The 21,854-nt window shown below is 40.1% G+C and overlaps 1 protein-coding gene across 4 annotated transcripts in view; it reads right to left on the bottom strand.

Moving 5' to 3' along the window:
* SPATA6 (spermatogenesis associated 6) overlaps window positions 1-20,822 on the bottom strand; it is a 41,999-nt gene extending 21,177 nt beyond the window's left edge. For all 4 annotated transcript variants that reach the window (XM_039556191.1, XM_039556192.1, XM_039556193.1 and 1 more), the window contains exons 1-10: window positions 20,666-20,822; window positions 15,888-16,025; window positions 14,504-14,552; window positions 13,726-13,767; window positions 12,264-12,388; window positions 7,927-8,007; window positions 5,778-6,056; window positions 4,115-4,202; window positions 2,446-2,486; window positions 1,204-1,379 (exon numbers count right to left, since the gene is read on the bottom strand). In XM_039556191.1, coding sequence (XP_039412125.1) covers window positions 1,204-1,379; window positions 2,446-2,486; window positions 4,115-4,202; window positions 5,778-6,056; window positions 7,927-8,007; window positions 12,264-12,388; window positions 13,726-13,767; window positions 14,504-14,552; window positions 15,888-16,025; window positions 20,666-20,713 — 1,067 coding nt within the window. In that variant the 5' untranslated portion in view covers window positions 20,714-20,822. The remainder of the gene's footprint in view (window positions 1-1,203; window positions 1,380-2,445; window positions 2,487-4,114; window positions 4,203-5,777; window positions 6,057-7,926; window positions 8,008-12,263; window positions 12,389-13,725; window positions 13,768-14,503; window positions 14,553-15,887; window positions 16,026-20,665) is intronic.
* Between the last annotated feature and the right edge of the window lie 1,032 nt (window positions 20,823-21,854).

The following is a 21,854-nucleotide window of genomic DNA, read 5'->3' as shown; positions in this document are numbered from 1 at the left end:
CAGAGGAAGATGTTAAAACAACAACTTGAACTTTCTGAGTATTAAAAATTCAGTCCCCACCTGCCATCTGTCATTTTTCTTTTTAAAGAAAAAAACGGAGACAGTTTTTCTATTTTGGAAACAAGCATTAGGCTGTGTGTAGGCTGTGAAATGCAACCTGCAAGCATGGACTAACTTGGTGCCAATGGTAACAGAGTGTGAACTGGTCACCAAAACGTATCTTCAGCATTCAGGATGGGTCATCAGTTTAATCCTTTGTTTCTCCCAGTTATTTTATGTATTGGCTTACTCAGGCCTAGCTTTGCATACAGTCTTCCTGTTCCCAGAAAGCCAACCAGTAACTTACTACCTGAATGTACAAGAGAAGCACAAGAACACGTTCTATTCAGCAGGAAGCAGGGAATACTCTCCTCGAAGGACTGGAGGGCTTAAGCATGAAACCATCCCTTGCTTTTTGACATTTCTTCCATCCCACCCCCAAAAGACACTGAAGGTTGCTCAAAATATTAATTCAGGGACTGAAATCCACTGAATTAAGGGATATTTGAAACTGTTCCCTACCCAGTCCTACTGGGGTCAGTGGAGATAACTAAGAAAAATAATTGAAAAATAGCAATTAATATACACACAATTGCTGCAGAGGTCCATGCTTCAGCTCAAAAAATCAAAACCAAAATCTTGGGATGTCAACAAAGTGAAAAGATTGGAAAAAAACACACTGAGTAGATTAAAGCTAGCCCAAGCATGTCAGTCACACATCTGAGTACAGCACAGCCACAAGTATGTGCTCAAAAACACCAGTCTGAAGTCAGAAGGAAAAAAGGTTTCCCAGTACCTACTGTAAAGCTTACTTGACATGTATTTATATCCCTGAGATTCCAATCACCTCTGAAACAGTGGTGATTCATTTAAGTGATGATTTATTTATTCTGTTTCAGATGGACATTGGCAGCCTAAAATCTGGGGTGTCATCATTTCAGAGATTTTCATTGCCATGTTATTAGGATTGCAATCATCAAGCAGAGAGGTGATGGCAAACACAGCAAACAGAAAAGTCAAACAACAACACAGCTCTTGCAGGAAGATTTTTCAGTCTTTTCAGCCCTCACACCTCCAAACATGCAAACTACAGTCATGCAGGCACTGTTATCATCTGCTCACGTTCCTAATTCCACAGTGCCATGAACAAGACCAGGGCATTACCTTTCCCTCAGAGAAGATCGATTCAGCACAGAAGTCAGAGAAGGCTCCTGAACTGCTGGAGGTGCTGGATGCTCCAATGAAGCAGCAGAATGGGACTCTCTGTTGGGTGGATCTGAGCTCACATCCTCCTTGGAAACAGCAGAACTGCCCAAGCCTTTTCCACGGGTAGATTTGGCCTGAAAAATACCCCACCAAACTAAAATTTATTATGAATATCAAGATGTACAATTTTCATGTTTTTATTTCTCAAACCGAAAGGTTTAAGGTTGTACATTCATTCAGGAATATCTGTCTGCTGGGGAAAGAACAAGGACCCTTATTTCATACAAAAATCCATGGTCTAAAATAAATCAACAAGTCTCAGAGGAATCTGTTGGTAACTAACACACCATCTTACGTGAAACTCTAACAGCCCTTTTATCAACTTTTCTCAGTGCACAACTTAAAGGCTTAGTCAGGAATCTCACAGATTCAGAATAATGCCTGGGAGTCTAAACAACCCATGGAACAATCCAGAGGTGGCACAATGTAATAAATTCACGTGGTACACAGAACTACAGTCCTTGCCAATAAAAGTTTGGAGTCTGATGAAAGTGTGCTTAACATATAGAACAAAGTTCATACTTAAAATTCCCTTTCTTTCCACCTCCCACTTATCATCAGTTCTCCCAGCCATTAGGAAATTGGAGAGGGCACACATAATTAAATGCCTAAACCCACAATTTTTACAGTACTTCACGAATGCTGGCAGAAAACAACTAAATGAGGATGTAAAGAATAAAACCCAGAAGAACCCAGACATTAATCTTCAGATTCTTTCAATACACAAAGAACCTAAAATCTGAAAAAGAAAGGACGTGAAATACCACAGCAGTGGCTTGCCAGTTGTACCAGTGCTACCTTTGCACACAATTACAGAATGAAGGATGCTCTCAGAATAACTGGTAAGGCAAATGCAAGCTGCCTTTAAAGGCTCCTCTATGGCCTTGCTGCAAGCCTTAATGCCAAGGAAAAGCAAGTTTTGTACTTGCAGCCAACTTTACAAAGTACTAAGTTTCCTTTTACTGTTTGTAGATAACCTGCCAGCAGGCCTTAACTAGGCTAGATCAGATTTAAAATGTCCTTTTTCTTGCTTTTGATACTACTGTAGATAAAGTTTCAAAAATACCTATGCAAGACAATCCAAAAAGGACTGTCTTCCTAAAAACCAGTGTGTAAGCAATAACACTTTGAAGTACTCACTTCAGCTTTCTTGGGTCTGTAGCTGGCAAGAGGAGAAGCATCTGGAGAAAGAAAAAAGGTCCATGACAGAAGAAATCAAAAAAAGACATTTGCATTTCCTAAATTCTATTAAATCTTTTACAAAACATCCTATCTCTCTTCACAAACAAAACTAAAGCAATTTATTATTATTATACATTATCTCCTCAGAATATTTCAGGAAATCACCTTCTTTAGCTGAAAGCCATGACCTCACATTGAATAGAATACAATGCTTGAAATAATGAATCAGTGTGGGCACCCTCTTCTGCACAGACAGAAGTGGCACATTTTGTTACACTATTCATTGCTTAAATCAGTATCAAAACAAGCTCTGCCATTCCCAAAAATTCCCACGTACATTGCTCTACCTTACTAATCCTCTCTGAACAACCATCATTTCCCTACAGCCATCTCTCCCTCCTCCTATCACCTCTGCATCCCTTCCCTCACCACTCACTGACCCACAGACAAGAAGTCCAGGGAAACAAACATCTTAGGGCTGTACTGGTTTAGGATTTTTCACAGTGTCAATATGCATCCCTGAGGGACTGACATTAAATTTTCCTTCTTGGTCTGGTCTACCAGTTTGTACTGAACAGCCCTCACACTGTGACCCAGGAAAATGAAAAAAGGACTAAACTCTATGTATTAAGATTTCTAATCCTAGGAATCTGTTCTTTTCAGAAGTTACAGTAAAGCCTCAAGACACAGGCAGGTGACCAAAGAATCCTCTGGATATTAATACTGAGGTAGGTTTTGGTCTCCGAACTACTGGCCAGAAATCATCAGCTCCTTTTGTAAGTGTGCAATGCTATCAGATGATCTGGTCTGTTACATTATCCAGCTATCACAGATTGGCAAGTCTGCTCCCAAAGGGGATGTGAAACCTTTAAAATCCAGCACCCAGTGCAACGACAAAGAACAAATGTAAAATAGCATGTTCATAATGATTTGCTGTACAGCAAATTATAATTAGTGAGGAAATGAAATAAAAATGAGGCAGAGCATACATAAACAAATACTGATGAGACTCATTAAAATCCTCGTATTGTCAGACATATGCAATAAAATTAAGTTTGAGGACACTTCCCTAAATTTCTGGTCCCACACTTTTTATTAAACTCTCACTTACTGATACCAAAGGCTGCTGAAGCAGATATTGGAGCATATCCTGGATGCTCATTAATAATGGTAAGTCACTGATCCACTACTCACAAATACTGCTGAAATAAACATTATTCATCTGTGAAGAAACAGAGTCCTTGAATTTCAAAATAATCAATACTCCAAGCCTGATCAACACACCTACAAACCATGGTCCAGATTTGCTCCACCATCCAAGTCAACAAAAAAAGTGGAGTGAAACAGAGCACTCGTCTGGGCTTTGGAATTCTCTCCTCCTATTTTCATATTATGTAGAACTATGTTCCAAGCTTCATGAGGTAAAGAGCTATTCAAGGGCACCCTTTGGAGCAGTAATTTATTCAGTATTCTTCCTTTTCCTAGGAAGAACTAACAGCTTGTTCTCCATCATAGACTGACATTCTCATAATAAATAAAAAACCAGATAATAATAAAAAGCCCCAAATAAAACTACTTACTGAAGAAATCAAAAGCATGAATGAGATATGTAGTAGAAAATACTGACCAGAGGGTGCCTTGGTCCAGGCTTCTGCTGTGCTTTCTCGTGGGGAACACCAGGTATGAAGTTTAGCACCAGGACTTGGTTGTCCAACCTGAAGCACAAATACTGTTAAAATGCTCAGTATGAGATGTATCAATTCCTGTTTTTTCTGGTTTTCTTCATAAGATCACAACTAGTACTTTCTGAAATATTTTATTTTATTTAAGTACTATTTTAGACTATTTTCATAACACTTGGCTCATGTACATTATTAGCAATACTGTGCATAAACAAAAACAGTGCTAAAAAGGTCTAGAAAACTCTGAATATCCCAATGTTGAAAGAAAGAGAAAATACAGATAGTTTCTCCTTCATCTGTAATGTCTACAGTCGTTTTAAACAATTGTTGGTGTCTCATACTTGTTCTAAACAGCTCAGATCTCACCAAGAGAGATCTGAATCTCTTCCTAATTAAAAAGTTACATTTAATATAATCTAATTTTAATCTTCATGTCACACAAAATCTCCAGGCCAAAAGAGTTCTCAGTAGCAAAGATGCCCTAAAAGGAGCATTCTCAATCTAGAAAGGCCATGACAGTCAGGATACGCTGAATTAAGAGACAAGCTTTTTCCTTTTTTTTGTACAAACATAACCAAGCATTGAAAATCAATAATCAGTGTTAATGATGCTATAATTAAACTGTGAACTTCACCTATAGATCACAAACCAGAAAAATTGAATAAAAGGAGTTAAAAGAAAAATATTTGAGAGAAACAGTTGATTGATGAATGATTATTGACCTATTAAGGCCATTTTGAATTTCTAAAAGGTAGCTATATGTAGACTAAAACTTGGAAAAGAATTCTAAACTTTGAAAATATATTATTAATTAATTAGTATCAACACTAAGCAAAAAGATAAGGTAGAAGCAAGCTATTTAACCACTAGATTATCTAACTGGTTGTCGTAAGTGCCCAGAATTGTAGCCCAATCATAATGTCACAGCACAATTCAAAGTGATTTTCTAAAAACAGAGGATTGTTGCAATAAGAAGAAAAATTAAGAGGGGGGAAAAAGAATATGAGTATATGGTCCTCCAAATGGCTGGGAAATGTAGCCCCTTCATTTTAAAAGACTTATACACAATTTCTGTAAGTAAGTACCTAATTTCAGGACCATTTTTCATGTATGGCAAAAAGTCCTTATGCTATGAACTCTAAGTCAAAGTGTTTGAGATGTAGCTCTGAACAAAGGAAGTGTTCCAAAGATCACAGGATGCCAACATAAAAAAAAGTTGAAAGAGAGGAAGTGCAAGTGTTCATAATGTGACTAGACACTCTGTCTTTAAAGTCTTATTCAGGAATTTTTAATACTAATATCAATTACTTCCAAGCTGAATTTATACACCTTTTATCCTGTCTAGTGTGCTGGAAGAAAAGAAATGGGGCCTCAGAGAATTTAACCACGATATTCACGATAGAATTTGATCTTTGTCTGTTACTAAAGCGGATAAAAGAACTTTTATTTTAGTTAATTTTACATTTAAATCACTCTGTGACAGACTGCTAAGGAGAGAAAAATTATTCATCTAAACTAAGAGCTGAATGAATTTTTGGAGCGCTATTTAGTGAAAGAACAATATTTGAACTGAGCTTAAGCTGGAAGTGCCTTGGAGCAAATACAAACCCGTCTGATTACAAAGGGAGGTTTGTCAGTGTCTCTCCTGAACTCGTGAGGCCCGAGGTTCAGATGGGCCAGTCTCTGCCTGGCCTCCTCGGAGAGCTCGCACATGCGGCGCTTGGTGTACGGGGACGGGGAGCGCGACTTGGAGGCAATCGTGGGCTGCTCGTAGCTCTTCACTGCCGAGCTCTGCCTGCCCTTCTCAGATGGAGGAGGGTTTTTCTTTGGTAGTTTTGAGTGCATCTTTCCTTTTGGGGTTGAATGATGCACCCAATTCGTATCAGCCTGAAGTGAAGAAGAGAAATCATCTGATTTGACAGCGTGTACGATAAAGATCGCTGAACATAATGCAAACAAGGAATTAATAATTTTAACAGGAAGAGATGCCATGGCAGCTGAAGTTGCCCTCACAAAACTAAAATCAAACAGCAATTTAAAAAACAACGTGTTTACCATTTTCTCTGAAACCAAAAGAAGGTTAAACACCCAGTACTACACATAAGATGTCAAGTGTCTGATACTTACTCAATTAGCTTTCTCACACAGTTAGTGGAGACAGTAAAAATTAAACTGAATTTTGTCACAAGTTGCTTTAATACAAACTTTACCTGAATTAGATATACACAGATTTGAAGCATATTTTTATCTGTTTAAGCTTTTATTTTAAAATTCTTACCCTTTAATATAAAAGATATAAATTAAAATAGGAGCTTATTTAATAGTTTGAATTATATGCATTTAGAGTTGCCTAAAGCTTCAAAAGAAGTGCAACTACATTCTCGAAAATTTGTATTTTCTTGGATCATGGTGAATTTACTAGTTCTTTAAAAAGTTATAACCAAGAAGTAGTGTTTAGTCGAGAAAAATAATACTCTTCCTGTCAGAAATTCTTATTCAAGCTGGAGCTAGTTGACATTAGCCCTAAATCTGAATGCTGCATGTACTCCTTCGGTTCAGAGGAACGGAGAAATAAAATGTCCAGCTTGCCTTTAAGCCTTTCCCTCTATACCCAGCCACTGGATGGGTGAGGCCGAGGCTGTGTGTTTGTTTTGCTTTGACTTGAACTTGGCAGCACACAGAATACTCCTACCACTCCTCTGAACTCCCACTTGTGCAGCTGATAGTGGGACACAGCATGGACTTGGCCCACACAAAGCCAGGCCTAATTCTCTAAGACTAATCTCAGCTTCATCAGAAGCAGGCGGTGCTGCTTCTGGCTTAGACCAGTTGTGAAACTGGACCTTCACTGTAACACAAGCAAATCTGAGATGCCATTCATAGATACTTTCAGGAGCAGTTTAAATTTTAAATCAAATCGCCCTTATTCAAGTCACCTTCACTGAAGCCACTTTTCTGACAATGACAATTTTCACTGATTTTTAATTCTTCTTCTCTCTCAATATATTTCATTTGCTAAATTTGGAAGAAGTTTCTCACTGAAGTCATTAGCAATGCCACCAACAGGTCAAAGTCACCTAAGTGTCTTTGCACACAAGCCTTCCTGACAACCATTCCATTTTAATGATGCTGCACCATTTTTCAATAGTACAGCAAAAAAGGGAGGACATAAGAGTAACTCTACATGACAGCTTGTGCCAGAAATCCAAACCAAAATTCCAATCTGTGAGACCAGAGAAGAGTGCTACTTCACCTTTAACTGTACTCATAGCCAAAGCAGCATTTCCAGATTAATGTAGGTGACAGCCCTTTCAACAAAAATCTGCATTTCCATTACTGTCAATGATACAGTTATGGAAACAATTAAAATTAATTGGTTTGGTTTAATAGTGTACCTTCTCTAACTTCACCTAGTTTTCACTGTCCTTAATTTTAAGTGTCAGCAACAAATGGTGAGAAGCCATCTTTCCAGGTACAAATACACCAGGGACTGACACTTCAGCTGATCACAGAACACAGCAGTTGATAATTGTTTCAGATTCAAGGAACTCTCAGCATCTACTGTCATGCACCAAACCCACTCCTTACTCATACTTGATTAAAAATTTAATCAAGTTGTCAAGCACCCATGATACCTGCTTTAACCACAACAAAAGAATGAGAAAAGTTTGAAGCGAGCAGCACATGCAAAAATTGGAAGCAAGGCTATCAATATTAAATCTAGAAATTAAACTGCAAACAATTAAATTGTGCTAACCTGTATGTGACTCCTTCCAGAGCTTAACAGACTGTCTGAAATAAGGGAGATTGTAGAAAATCTCAATTTTGGTGCAATTCCCTAGAAGAGAGACAATAATTGAACATCCAACTCAAGATAAAGGGTATCAAAGAGGTAAATGTCACCTAATGTAACAAACCATTCCTAATTTTCAGCCATTTCCTTTGTTAATTTCAGCCTTTAATAAAGATAATTAGAAAAGACAGAACAGCAATGGTAAATGTCAAGATGCTAACATTTGCATTTCTGACAATTCAATTACAGATGATTACACTGCTTTTGTACAACAATTAAGGTCTGACTTTTATTTTAATACCTTTTTTTTTGTCAAAAGCACTTTTAAAGATTTTTCATGCCATGCTATTTGGCATAAATAAAAATTTCAGTCATGCTCTAGAAGTTTCACTAATGCTAACTTTGTAAACTTGTCTGAGAACAGTCTCAGTTGTGCCATCTCTTTTGTAAAAACATTTTGTTTAATCAGTCAATCACACCGCAAATAACTATTCATTTGTAACAGTATGACTAAGAATACCCTTCATTCCTTCATCTTTAGAATAGTCTCATTTCTGTGGATGTCTCCCTTGTTCCATAACCACGCTCCACTCCCTCACAATCCCCTCCTGCCCACAGGGCAGCCCTAGTTTGTCCCACTTGGATCAGCGGGGTCCAGCTGGGCCTCCTGGTTGAGCACAGCACACACGGAGTAATGGCCAGCAAGTCCCTCCATTTTCACATCATTAACAGCTTCTGCTCCACTCACCTTCTTTTACTACAGCCATGGCTAGGAATGTAACACCTCAGAAAACTATTGCCTTTCAAATTCACTGAGCATTGGTCAATGCAGTCAAAATTTACTGGGTGTAAAGGACAGGGATTATGACGCACAAGCATTATATCCCAAACAGCAGCATCAAAAAAGGCATAAAAGAACTAAATGCCACATATGCTATAAACAAGTGGCAATCATCTATGTGCATCTTATAGAGCTCTGCAGAACTCAAGAGAGAATCAAGTGCCCCTAGAAATTTCTACCCTCTCTTCTTTCAACATGGACAGAATTTGCTGCCTGAGGCATCTCAGTGCATGGGCATTTGTGCACATGAACACACAAAATCACTGAGACATGAAAAGGAGCTGGGCGTGTTTGTGACTGTCCCACATTTGTAAGAATTAGCAGGAACTTCATGAGTGAAGTCTATTGATGAACCAAACTATTCTCTACCACCTGCCTAAACACTGATTTCCCATTAGGGAATATGATCTGGCCCCAGGATAGATTATGGAAATGTAAAGACAAAAATGCCAAGAAAGCTCAGTCATAGCAATTAACAGAGTCCAGGATTCAATCAAGTCAAGTTATGGCATATAAAAGAGGTTTTAAATCTGATCATCTTTAATTAACTCGTTTTTACTACTAATGAATTGTCAAGTGCTATCAACAATTTAAAAAAGGACACATCAGAATTAGTATGTCTACTATAAAATGCAACAATAGAGCACCTACTGCTCTTACAGAGATTGGAAATGATTACAAAATTCTGAAGAGCTCATACCTAAAAAATGACACAAACCATGGTTTCTTCAGAGAAATAGTCTTCGGAGAGGGAATATAGGATGGCATTCGAATGCACAGGCATTCAAAATCACCGCATTGCGGTGTGATTGAATGCACAGGCATGTCAAAAGCAACTCAAAGGCCAGAAGCCATCAGAGGACTTGCTCTGTTTTTTGCAGTACCAAACTAGATATTGCTGAAGGATATTCAACACAGAATTACATGAAGACTGTCATATAGCCCCAAACACATCTGTAAATGAAAATCCAGCCAGAAAGTTTTTGGGATCTCTACTGCTTCTGGCTTAGTGGTGTCTGCAGCATCGAGCAGTCCTGCACCAATCATTAAACAGAAGGGACATAATAGCAATTTGATCATAGAAAAAGTACAAAGGTGGTTCATGTTTACAAGAATACAAGTCTAATACGTGCTTTTGACAGTAAGGAGTATGAGTACAACTCTAGCTTAAAAAAGCATGTATGAATATAACAGAAGGTCTTATACTGGCATGCTAATAGAAGATAGCATAACTAAAAAGAAACTGTTTTAAGTAATGTGGCAAATACTGCATGAAGGTGGGGAATGGAGATAAGAACATCTGTAAGAAATCACTACCACAGTCCAGGCATAAACATATTCTGAAAGGCAAAGGTTGCAGAGAAATACAGAAGAGCCAGCAAGAGCCTCATCTGGGCAACACTGGACCAGGAGAGATAACTCGAGGCATGTCTTGTATGCACACAGAGTTTGTAAACCTCGTAAGACATTTAGCCAGAGACATTATCAGCCAAGTGCCAGATTTCTGGAGGAGTTCTGATCCTCTCGACTTGGGATTCCTTCCAAGTGGCAGATTAGCAGTGTTAATCAGATACGGCTTGTCACTGCCTATCTGAACTCCACAACCGTAACCTTGCTGTTGCTACCTTTATTTTTTTAATAAAAGACAAATTTTTTGGGAATCAAAGTGCCACTGAAGCACATTCAAAAATATTCAACATCTCAGCTGGCTATAAATAACTTTTCATGTGGGAAGAACATAGCTTCACTAGCATAGGAATAACGTGAGGCTTCTCACGACCTTGTTTAACGCCTCCTTTTGCTTAGCATTCACATCCAGTGCTTTGTGCTGACAGACTTAGCAGGAGACACCAGTAAAGCTCAGGGAACACTGGAAGATGGAGGCACTTGAGACTGCATTTCTACTGGAGGTAAGAATCCTTTCACAGTTAGTCCATTTGGCAAGTGAGGAGAGGAACAAGAAGTTAATTTTGGGAGCCTCCCTTCAATGCCATCAAACACAGCTTCTGTATTACTCACTGAAAAGGGAGTCACTATGCCAAAATCCTCTCTTAAACTGTACTTTCAGCTATGGAGATGGAACAGAGCAACAAAGGCCTCTGCAGTCCCTGTTCCAGGGCAGAGATGGATTTTGTTTATGCTGCTCCCAAGGACATAGAAGTATGTCTTACATCAGTCAACTTTTTAAAGCTACTACAGTGCCATCACTCATCAGCTACACATCCAAATTACTCTGACCACATCTTCTCATAGCTCGCAAGTTATGGCACCTTCTCTTTATTAGAATATATGTAATTTTTGTTTTAAAGAGCTCAGTTTGACAAAAAACATCGAACTACTCTAGTGGCTCTGCTTCTACAAACACTCACTATATTCTATTCACAAAAAAGTCTAAAAACATGTAGCTAATACCACCTCATTTGTTACTACCTCCCTATTCTTTCTCAACACCAGGGAAGTACCTATTCTATGAGCAGTATGAAAGCAAAACAGTCGCACCCCATCTCTTGAGCCACACCACGATGTATGGGATGAGCCATATCAAAGAGATACTACAGCCAAAAAACAATGGTTGTTTTTGCAGGGACAGTTTAAGTTGCTACAGAATCAGACATTTTGTAGCACAAAATCACAACTTTAATTCATTCAAATGTAACACAGCATTAGATACCAAATTAGCACTCCTAACTGCAAGTGTCTGGGCAGTTTCCAGGTTGCCCTTTCAGGGGAAAGATTACACCAGCTAAAAGATACCAATGAACTTTAACCAGCATTTCCCTCCTACGTGCTTTTAGTCCAACCACAATGGACAGGGTAATTGAGTCCCTATCCAAATGTCCTGCCAGTCCAGCAGTAAAACTTAACTAAAATAGACCACACAAAACAAACTCCAAAACAAATCATTACTATCCTCCTTAAAGTGCCTTCCCTGGGTTATTCTGGTGACAGCTAAGATTTGACAATCAAACTTTATGAAAGGGCAGTGTGAAATGAATTAATTTTCATTTAATATGTACTTGAGCCCTTATCTCCAGAAAATGAGCATCAATTCATTGCACTCATTCTGCCAATTAGCTGTTGTTCCAAAATGCGAGGGAGAGGGACCAAGGAGGAGGGTTACATGGTTTATCTGTTGAGAACCATGAAGTCAATATGACATCTCCCTCTTCTCCTGCATCCTTTCAACCACCAGCTGCAGCACAGATTAAACTGAATGGAGACATGTCATGGTGCCACACTGCAAACCAAGTGGAAACTAACTTTTTCACATTAAATAATTTCTTGAAGCATTTTGAAAAAAGATTCTACTTTCCCCGAAGTTCAACTGTGGATTTGTACATTCAACACCTTGAAATGGCAAAATCTGTCAGAAGTAACGGCTTTTCATTTGAAGCAGTTCAAGGGGTTTCTTCAGTGAAGCAGACTGTGTCATAAATACAATTCACAGACATTCACTCACTGTGAAAAACGGGGACCTCTTCATTAAAATCTCACGCTCTAAACCACGGTGCCCATGGGTAAGCTTAGGGTCAGGGAACAGGAAATCTCTCGTATTTTCTTCATATGTAGCTAGAACTTTTCCCACTAAAAAGAAAATACATACTTTAATTGGAAAATAGACAAAGCCATACAGCACAGACACCACACAGAGCCATGTTGAAACCAGGATAAATTTTGCTCTTTACAAATTAACAGCATGGCTCTAAAACTCCTATCGCACTAGGAAATAACCTCATCAAGTTAAATCAGCAGCAGAAATGTGCAGAATCTACTATGAAACGATGTTTAAATGTTACTGGAAAAAAAATTAAAAAAGATTGTGTTAACTGTTCCATAACAGACACACAAAAAGTTTTCTTTAGACAACTTTTCAGTAGTCTTTCCCTTCCACGCCACAGAAAAATACTTATTTTTTTAATGGCAGCCAATCCCTTATGAAAAACTATCATTCCATATAACAGAATAGTAATAGTAGCAGTAAGAAAGAAACACATGCAACATCAAAATAATTATTTCAAGATTTTCTCAATTACCTGGCTTGCTACTTTTCAAAAAAATAAGTTTTTCTTTAGAGGTAAACCCTTGAATGTATATTGCAAAAAAAATGTAACTTGTGCTATTGCAGCCATCTTGCTTGCTTATGTTGGGCTGTATCACACCTATCTCTGAGCTCTGAAAATAAATTCCTTATGCAAGATCTTTTATCTTCCCACAAAAAAAAATCCCCATTCACTACATTTCTTCAAGTAAACAGTCTGGTGAGTCACCTGAGAGAAGCAATAGTTTCCTTGAAAGTACTAAGGACAAGTGACAGAGAGTGCTTTTAATACCACAGTTTCCAAATGAGTCCTCTTTAAAACTTGACTTTAGTTCCAATAAAATGCAGATTTACATTATTCATGGGAACACTTGAATTTCATTAAAATAGATTTTTATAATCACACGAACCAATAACAGAAGTATGACAAATCGCTATTTATTATCTTCACACATCCCAAGAGACCTGTAATACTTATAGTGAGGATAAGAGTTTTCCCAATGGTCACCATTAAAATGGAAGAGAAAGAAAGTACCATTCTGAGAACAAGATTATGCACTCTGAAATTTCACAGACAGCCTCTCTGCAAGTGAATTGTGATGCAGTTAATAATTATGCACTGGATGATTTCAGTTTATTTTCCATTTTTAAATATTATCACTTTTCTAAGTCTGAGCATGATACATTTAAATATTTGGTTATTATTCTCTTTCAAGAATGAGATCCTCTTGATCTATTAACATTTTATATTCAGAGGACTGTTTGTTGAAGGGCTTTCTATGTTGTCTGTATGTTGGAAAAAGTGATTGTGCTGTAACGGGCAATGTCCTCCTGGAAATTCACCTATTAAACTGCATAATTTATGAAAAGATTGATACAATACCTGGAGGAACGAGCTGTATTAGTTCAAGTGTGGCTGTGTCAACTAGGAGGGAAAAAAGTTTTTTCATGAGTTAAAAAAGAACTAAAATGAAAATTCCCATAGTCAAAGCCCAAGAAAAATGGATCACTGATTTAAGCTTCACAGCTCTGCACATTGCTGCACTATTTCCACCACACCAATAATAAGATAAAATTCAGTACAGCTCGCATAAATATCGTCATGAATACAATGGCATTAGCAGGGTACAAATGACAACACTAAATCTGACTTAGAACTTTGTAAGTTCTATCTGCTGCCAAGTTTGTCCTCTTTTAAAGAAGATTATGCAAGCTTTGCCCCCTTTACAGATAACTCCCTGTGTGAGGGTGCATATTCCTGCAGTTTGAGTTCAGGTCAGTGTTTTCTCACTACAATTCATTATACACATGTGGCAAGACATAATTTTCTTAAAAATGAAAAGAATCCTGTTACAAAAATTGGAGGTTTATCCTTATATAATTTGACAATTAATCAAATAAATGACCACATAAAGGAACCCAATATCAGATAACCAGCTGGACTTTCAAACACTTATGACTTTTTACCCTTTTCCTGTTCCAAAGCATCTAACATACATTTCTAGAGGCATTTTGTTAGATGACAATGGTTACCCACTAGTTTTTCAGAGAACAGGCCCCTGATAGAAAAACTATCACATAATTTAAACCTCCAAATCATCCTTACAAAAATGCATGACATTAATGGATACAACATAGTATACAAAAAAAACAGAACCTACATTCCAGTAACTTCACAAGGTCTCCAGGATCAACTATATTAGCAAATGCCTGAAAAAGAAATAATAATAATAATAATAATAATAATAATAGCACAGTTGAAGTAATCATATGGACCTGTGGGGAGGGAGAAGGGAAAAAAAACCCAAAAAACAATGGTCTTCCTTGCCAAGATGGTTGTCAGGAGTCCTATCCCCACTGGAAAGAGAGAAGCTACTAAAATTGTAATTTGGAACATTATCAAATTCCCTGAAAGCTATCAGTTCTGTAATATACTTTCTACCCATATAGAGTTCCCTCTCTGTATGTAAATAACGAAAATAATTTATTGTGAAGAGTTAAAGATGTAGAGGTAAGTAATGGCTAAGAAAATTTCAAGAGAAAAACATAAATTGCTGAATGTACTACAATTCTGATAGATGAATGCACTTTAATTTATTAGTAATCCTTTAAGTTTCATTTTCACAGAGGTGACTTTTCATGGAAGTCTCCTGCTCAGGTTTTTTTTTAACCTGAATCCCGTGTGAATAGATGGCAAAGAAAATGAGAGGATGTTGCACTGGATGGAGGTCCCCTACATTACACTGAAAACAGCATTCAGTACATTCCTCTTAAGAAGTTTGTGGTATGTTTGCCTTTAAAAAATGATGCTCTTTTCTGCTCTTCAGTAGGCAGTGAAATTATCACTGCTTGTTTCTTACCCACTTCACCAGAGCATCCCTGAAGTTTACTCAGCCTGGTTTTCAAAGTGCTGGGAAATGCTTAAAGGAAAAGAACTAGAAAGGGCAAAGTATTATTATTCATAGGTAGTCAAGAAGCCAGATCATATCTGTAAGATACTGTGTTTCATTATCCCTGTGGTACTAATAATGAAGCTAGTAGGGACTCAGAATATGTGATAAACAACTATAAATTACAGGGCCAGAGTATCAATCTGGGAATTCTGGTGACAAACCATGAAAAAAGGATCTCGAAGGGAGTAGGATGTCACCAAAAAGGCTTGAGCTGCTACTTTATCTTTCTACTAAATTAAGGTGGCTCTCCTATATTGTATAGTCTCTGTTCTTCACCTTGCTATAATTTTTAGAACAAAAACATTCAGTCCCTTCCAAGCCAAGAAAAAAGACACTGAGAAAGGACAGTTCACAAAAGGATCAACAAACACCTAAAAAGTCTCATCATACATTAGAATCTTCAGTACACATAATTCTTGAGTCCCCATATGGATAACACAGGCACACCCCTCCTTTGTGCTAAAGAGAAGCAGGAGTTAAAATACTGCACCATCCTCAGTGTGACTATTTGTGCTCATGGGTTTTGCAGACAATTTTTGTGGAATTTGTGATGGGGTTTATTTGGGTTGTATCAGCCCTTGACATATCTTACCTTTTCAAATACTAGTTTCTCTTGAAAGAAGAGTGGAAACACTGCAGGGACACATTGAGTTTTTTTGTACTGCCCAAGTACAAAGACACTGAGATAAAGTTCCTGTTTGTCTTTCAGCAGCACTCCAGGACAAGTTACCTGTAGGAGTAACACACTCATTAAACAAACTGAACTTTAGGTACACAAGTAATGGCTGTTTTCAAGATAAAAATGAAACACTCAGGACTGAAATGGTTGATTTCTGAAAGCCAGGATGTAACAGGCTAGAGAGAAAAAAATTCTTCTCTAAAGCAATTCTATTTGTACAGACTGGCCAGGAAAAAAGTCACCATTTAAAAATGATCGGGACCAAATTCTTCTTGCTTAAGTAAACACACTCCATTGTTTTCAACCAAAACTGAAACCCAAGGCCAGGTTAATTGAGTTAAAGGCATGCACTGACCGTGCAAGGTATAACCATCTATGTGAAGACTCATGTAGAATTAAGTCTACATGATGCCAACACACAAAGCCCACCCAAACTTGAATGAAGCTGTTCAATTTACATGCTTAGATATCCATACTCTGTCCAGCCACCAGAAAGGGCAAGTTTATTTGCAAATTTTCTGTAAATGAGAAAAAGCAACTGTTGTTCCATTTCTACCAGATACATTTCTTCCTTTCTCTGAGAAGTCTGGCCATCTTTAAACTCAAGGCAGGGAACGACTCTCGCTAGGCTGCCACTCAACTTTCTCTGCACAATTTTTAAATTCTGTAAGTAAGAAGTTGGTCTGTTTTTAAAGCTCTGACTGCAAGAATCTACACAACTCATTGCAAAACTATTTGCTATTTTCTCTGAACCACGTGGACTTATTTTATTTCCCTGACAGAGAATTGACACCTTTCACTTAAGGTCTCATGCTCATTTTTTATCTCAGAATTAGAAATACGAGGTTGTCTCTTCCAACATGAGGTTTCTGGAGAAAGCGTTCAGACTTTCAATTGCCAGGTAGAAAGACAAAGGAGGAGAGTGGTGGGAATTAAAATAAGAGATTTGGTTACAGTCTCCTACTCCCAAGTGAACATTTTACTTGAGAAATCCTAACTGTTTTTAAAAGAAAACTACATAAGCAGTAGAAAAACAGCTTCAGGTGGAAGAAATAAAAGAAAGCAATGTGTGATCAATCATTACAGATGAAGTATAAGGTAAAAAATAGTTCTTCTACTCATAAGTAACTGAGAAGAAAAAAATGGGTTTCCTCTACATGTAAATGAGGGCTTCAAATCTGCAAGAAAAGTGCCAGAATAATGGATAACCCAATTGAAACAGTCTGTCAAGCATTAAACAGCTTGCATGACACTCATGCAGTTGCAAATGTGAACAGGAGTGAGAGAGACAGATCTCATTCATACAAGGCAAGATCCCCCAAACTACGTACTACATGTCATACCAGCTTCACTTCTCACTTCTGTCTTCGACATTTTTCTAGGATTTACAATCATTTTTAGCTGGAGTTTTGTGCCTTTCACCTTAAGAGAAGGCAACCAATGCTTGCCTATTTACTGAGATGAAAAGTAAGAGATCTGAAGATACTGGAATGAGCAAAACTGCCAACAACAGGTGCCATTTTTTCTTGCCATCCTGTAAAAAGAAAACGAATTCTTACAAATGAGCAGTGGGCCAAGATAGCACATGTGGAAAGCTGTGACTCTACTAGCCTGGGGATAAACTTCACAATGCATTACCTGGGCTGGAACACCAAATCCACGTGGCCATGTAACTGAAAAGCAGCTCCAAAAATGAATGACACATGCACATCTGCAGTTCACGGCACCTCTTCTGTAATATGCAGAGGCACTTAACACTTGGGAGACAAACTGAAGCTCTTATCTGACTGCAGCCTGCTCCAGCAGGATGAGGGACTATTTTAAAGACTGTAATAGTGTTATCTATGGATCAGCTAAGGAAGACGGATATCAGTGCTGCAATTAACTGACCTCACAAGCAACCCAGAGGACTATGAGAAATTTCTAGGGCAGTGTTATCCTGGACATCTCTGCTGAAAGTTCCCAGGAGGATGGAAAATGTGTACCAGCCCCACAGCTGGGACATCACAAATAGCCATAAAGAAATCACTGAATTAAGGCCATGGAAAGGAACAGAATTTTCCTGATCTCAACCCTCTAGAGCACTTATTACACACAGTCCATGGCAGGAAAAACCAAACTAAAAAACAAATAAGTCTTTAAGTAAGACCTTCCTTTTGAGAAGAGAAATGAAGAAAACTACCAGCAACACAAACCAAAGAGTTGGTGGACCCAGATCAGAGAAGATCTTGGAATTTCATTAAGTCAAAGGGAGCAAAATGCATCTGTATCCTAAAGCAAGGGAAAAACAAAGAGGACAGAACTTCTGACACAACTGGACAGATTTCAAAAAGGGTTGAGAAATATGCAGAGCACTGTAAAAGGGCAGGGAAATGGATCAGAAATTTGGACAAGACTTTGGTCACAAATAAAGCAAACAAAGAGAGAATTAATGGACGTAGCATAAATCAGCCAAGATGTGAAAGCTAACAAATCTATGTTCCAAACACAACTGAATATTTTGCCTTGGTTTTAATAAAATTTATCACAGGAGGAAGAAGACAACTTAAAGAATTAAATGATAGAAACAAAAGTCACCCAATATGCACTAGGCCTGGACCAAGAAGGCACAGGGAGGCTGAATCATCTTCAGCCCAGGTTGTGAAAGAAAGTAATTTTTCTTAAATGAAACGTAATGAAAACAGGGAAGGAGGAATCTCCTGAAAAATAACAAACACAAGGACCATGTGAGACAGAAAGAGAGATCTTAAAAATGATAACCCCATTGATCGAAATATTTAAATATGTAAAAATAAAGAAAAAAGACACAGCAGAAAACATCACTAAAAAAAAGCCCAGCAGGCCACGTTCAATAAAAACAGATCAATCAAGCAAAATTTTACTTTTTCTTGAAAATCTGTTTTCTGCGTAAAGTATATCATATAGTGCCTTGAAAAATTATTATTTATGATGAACTAGATAAGAGTAGTTAGTAGAGGAGGAGTCAGTATCAAAGGTGGTACAGAACTGGCCAAAGGACAGCATCAATAATGTGCAAAAACTGGGAGTCATCAAGCTGAGGTTACTATCAAAAACATTCCTCTCTGTATACTGGGATTCATGTCTTTTAACATTTTTAATGACCCTGGCTCATACTAAAATATATAGGATGAAAGCTGGACTATTTTTCCCTACATCACCCAAGGCAAAAGCACGACCCTATTTGGGATGCAGGTTTCAATTCTGACTCTGATCAATGCAAATTCAAAGTGGAAGAGTAGCTCCCATCCCTAAGATGATTAGAAGGCTGGTGAGTCCATCACACAAATTTACTACCAAAAATACCAGAGTGCTTTAGCTGATAAAGATCAATGGGGAAATGAAAGAACTGCTGCCCAAAAAATACATCAAGCGAGCAAACACTAAGGAAAGAAAAAATTCCTTAAGTGAAAGGCCAGCACTGACATTTGTGTAAGAGTAGTCTCTTTCCATTCTTACCTGTAACCTTGAGAGCAGGGTAAATAACAAAATACCCCACAACTGAAAACATGACCCAGGGGAAATGTTTTCCCTGTACTCACTCCTGGCACAGGAATAGCTCACAGCCAGTGGGAACAGAAAAGGAAAGCACATTGCTCTGCTCCAGGAACCAAGCAGGCCTTGGCATTGTGGAGACAAACACCAGCTGTTGAGACAGCAGAGCAACACCGCCAGGGTGACACCCTCACCATCCATGTGTGGAAATCCACAGCTCTGCTTCAGAGCAGCCACTCAAGTTTGGGAAAAAGGGTAGCTAAGCAACCAGGAATACCTGGGCAATTTCCCAGTATATGCTTCCAGGATCCGCACTTGAATTTTGTGGATGGCATCTCGCGTTTTCCTCTCAGCAGCAAGTATTCTTATGTATATGGCACCACTTGCTCTGGATCACGGGGCATATGAAGCCACCAACTCCACGGTAACAGGGCACCGCCTAACACAGCTACTTCTGAAAAGTTTTCAGAATAATGATGCAGCTCCTCGCTGCATTCCCAGCTTGGATATAAGCAGAAAACTTTGCAAAGTGCACAGGGTACAGTCGTAACATGATTAACGTCAAAACTTTCCACTTTCACACTTTCTGGTCTCACTCCCAGCCATGTAACATCCAGGTATTCAGAGCTGCCCAGAGTCACACCCTGCCCCTCACAGGGCGGCATTTGCCATCAACAAGCCGCTCTTTCCTGGGATTTGTTTTGGTTTTGTTTTTTTTTTTAATTCTTCCTGAGAGTGCTTTCCCCCCACCATACAGCTTCCCAAGAATCAGTGTCTCTTAAAAAACACATTTTCCGCAGGAAAATGAGAACTCTAAAGCGGCACGGCTGCTGCCAACACCAACGGGGGAACGGGGGCACAGGGATAAACACCCCCCACAACTTTTCCACAGGAAAATGGGAGCTCCGGAGGGGCACGGCTGCTGCCAACACCAACGCGGGGGCGCAGGGACCGGCTGCCGGAGGATGCCCACACAGAAGGGCTGGGGTGCCAGACGGAGCGCGGCCCCCGCTCGGCAGCAGGGCCCGGAGCAGCCCCCGGAAGATGCCCCGGGAGCGCAGGGCGGCGGCCGGCAGAGGAAAGCGGGGCGGGAAGCGCTGCCGGAAGAGCCCAGCGCGGCTTCTCCTGCCGGCCGCGGCCCAGCTGAGGCGGGCGGGGAGCGCGGCCCGGGCACTCACCGAGCGCAGCTCCAGCTGCAGGACGCAGCGCAGCGCTTTCCGCGGCATGGGCGGGCGGGCAGCGGGGCCAGCCGGACCCGGGCCGCTCGGGCTCGGCCGACGCCGTTGTCACGGCAACCGGGGCGCGTCCGGCCGCGGCGGCCGCTCCGCCCTCCTCGGGGGCGGCTTCCCCTCCCTCCATCCATCCCCTCCCTCTCTGTGCCCGCCCCGCCCGGCGCTCGCCGCCGTCGCGCCGCAGGGCTGAGGGGCCGTGCCGGCCCTGCCCGCACTGTCCCCCGCAGCGCCCGTGTCCCCTTCCCGTCCGGCCCTCGCTGCTCTCCACAGGGCCTCCTGCCCTCACACAAGCAGTCAGGTTGGAAAAGATCTCTGACATCACCGTGCCCAACCTATGGCTGAGCATGAGTGTCTCAAGTAGACCATGGCACGTCCAATCCTTCCTTAAACAGCTCCAGGGACTGTGGCTCCACCACCGCCGTGGGCTGCCCTTTCCCTTGTTTAATCACCCTTTCCGTGAAGAAGTTGTCGCTAATTTCCAACCTAAACGTCCCTTGGCGCTGCTTAAGAGGATGTTCTCTCGTCCTGCCGCTAATCCTGTTCCTCATCCCTACTCATCCCACAACCTTTTCTGGTTCTCCCACTTTCCCACTTCCTGACCTCCGGCTGGCTCGTCCTGGCACTCCGCACAGGGACTTGTGGAGCTGCCGGGGGGCTGCTAGAGTGTACCAAAAGTGATAAATAGTAGATAAAATATTTCCACCCTCTGCCCCCTGAAGGGCGGACAGTGATGGGCAATGGAGCCCTGGTGTGAAAGCACAAGTGTCCAGCGTGGGGCAGGGAACCAGACAGGTCACGCACAGGTGAGGGCAGGGCTGCTTTGGGGCATCCAGGAGGAATGTGAAGCTCGGGATGTGTCAGATTCCTCCAGCTTCGTGGGCCTCCTGCAGAAAGGTGCAGAGAGAGCCTTCTCTTCAGCAGAGGGGTCACAACCAAGTTTTATACAGCTCCAGGCTTGAATAGCTAAAAAGGACTGGATTTCCATGCTTTCTTTTTCTCTTTTGATGCAGTTCACCTGCATCCTGTTGTAGGCATCTGGGCCCTTTTGACTCGAGTATCCCATTTTAATGTCCTCTGTGGGTGAGACAGGGTGCATGGGATATATTCTGACTGGTGCCATCTTTGGAAACATGTC

The sequence above is a fragment of the Corvus cornix genome, chromosome 8 (genome assembly GCF_000738735.6).
Source record: "Corvus cornix cornix isolate S_Up_H32 chromosome 8, ASM73873v5, whole genome shotgun sequence".
Taxonomy (NCBI): Eukaryota; Metazoa; Chordata; class Aves; order Passeriformes; family Corvidae; genus Corvus; species Corvus cornix.
This window is presented reverse-complemented; position numbering and strand designations above follow the sequence as displayed.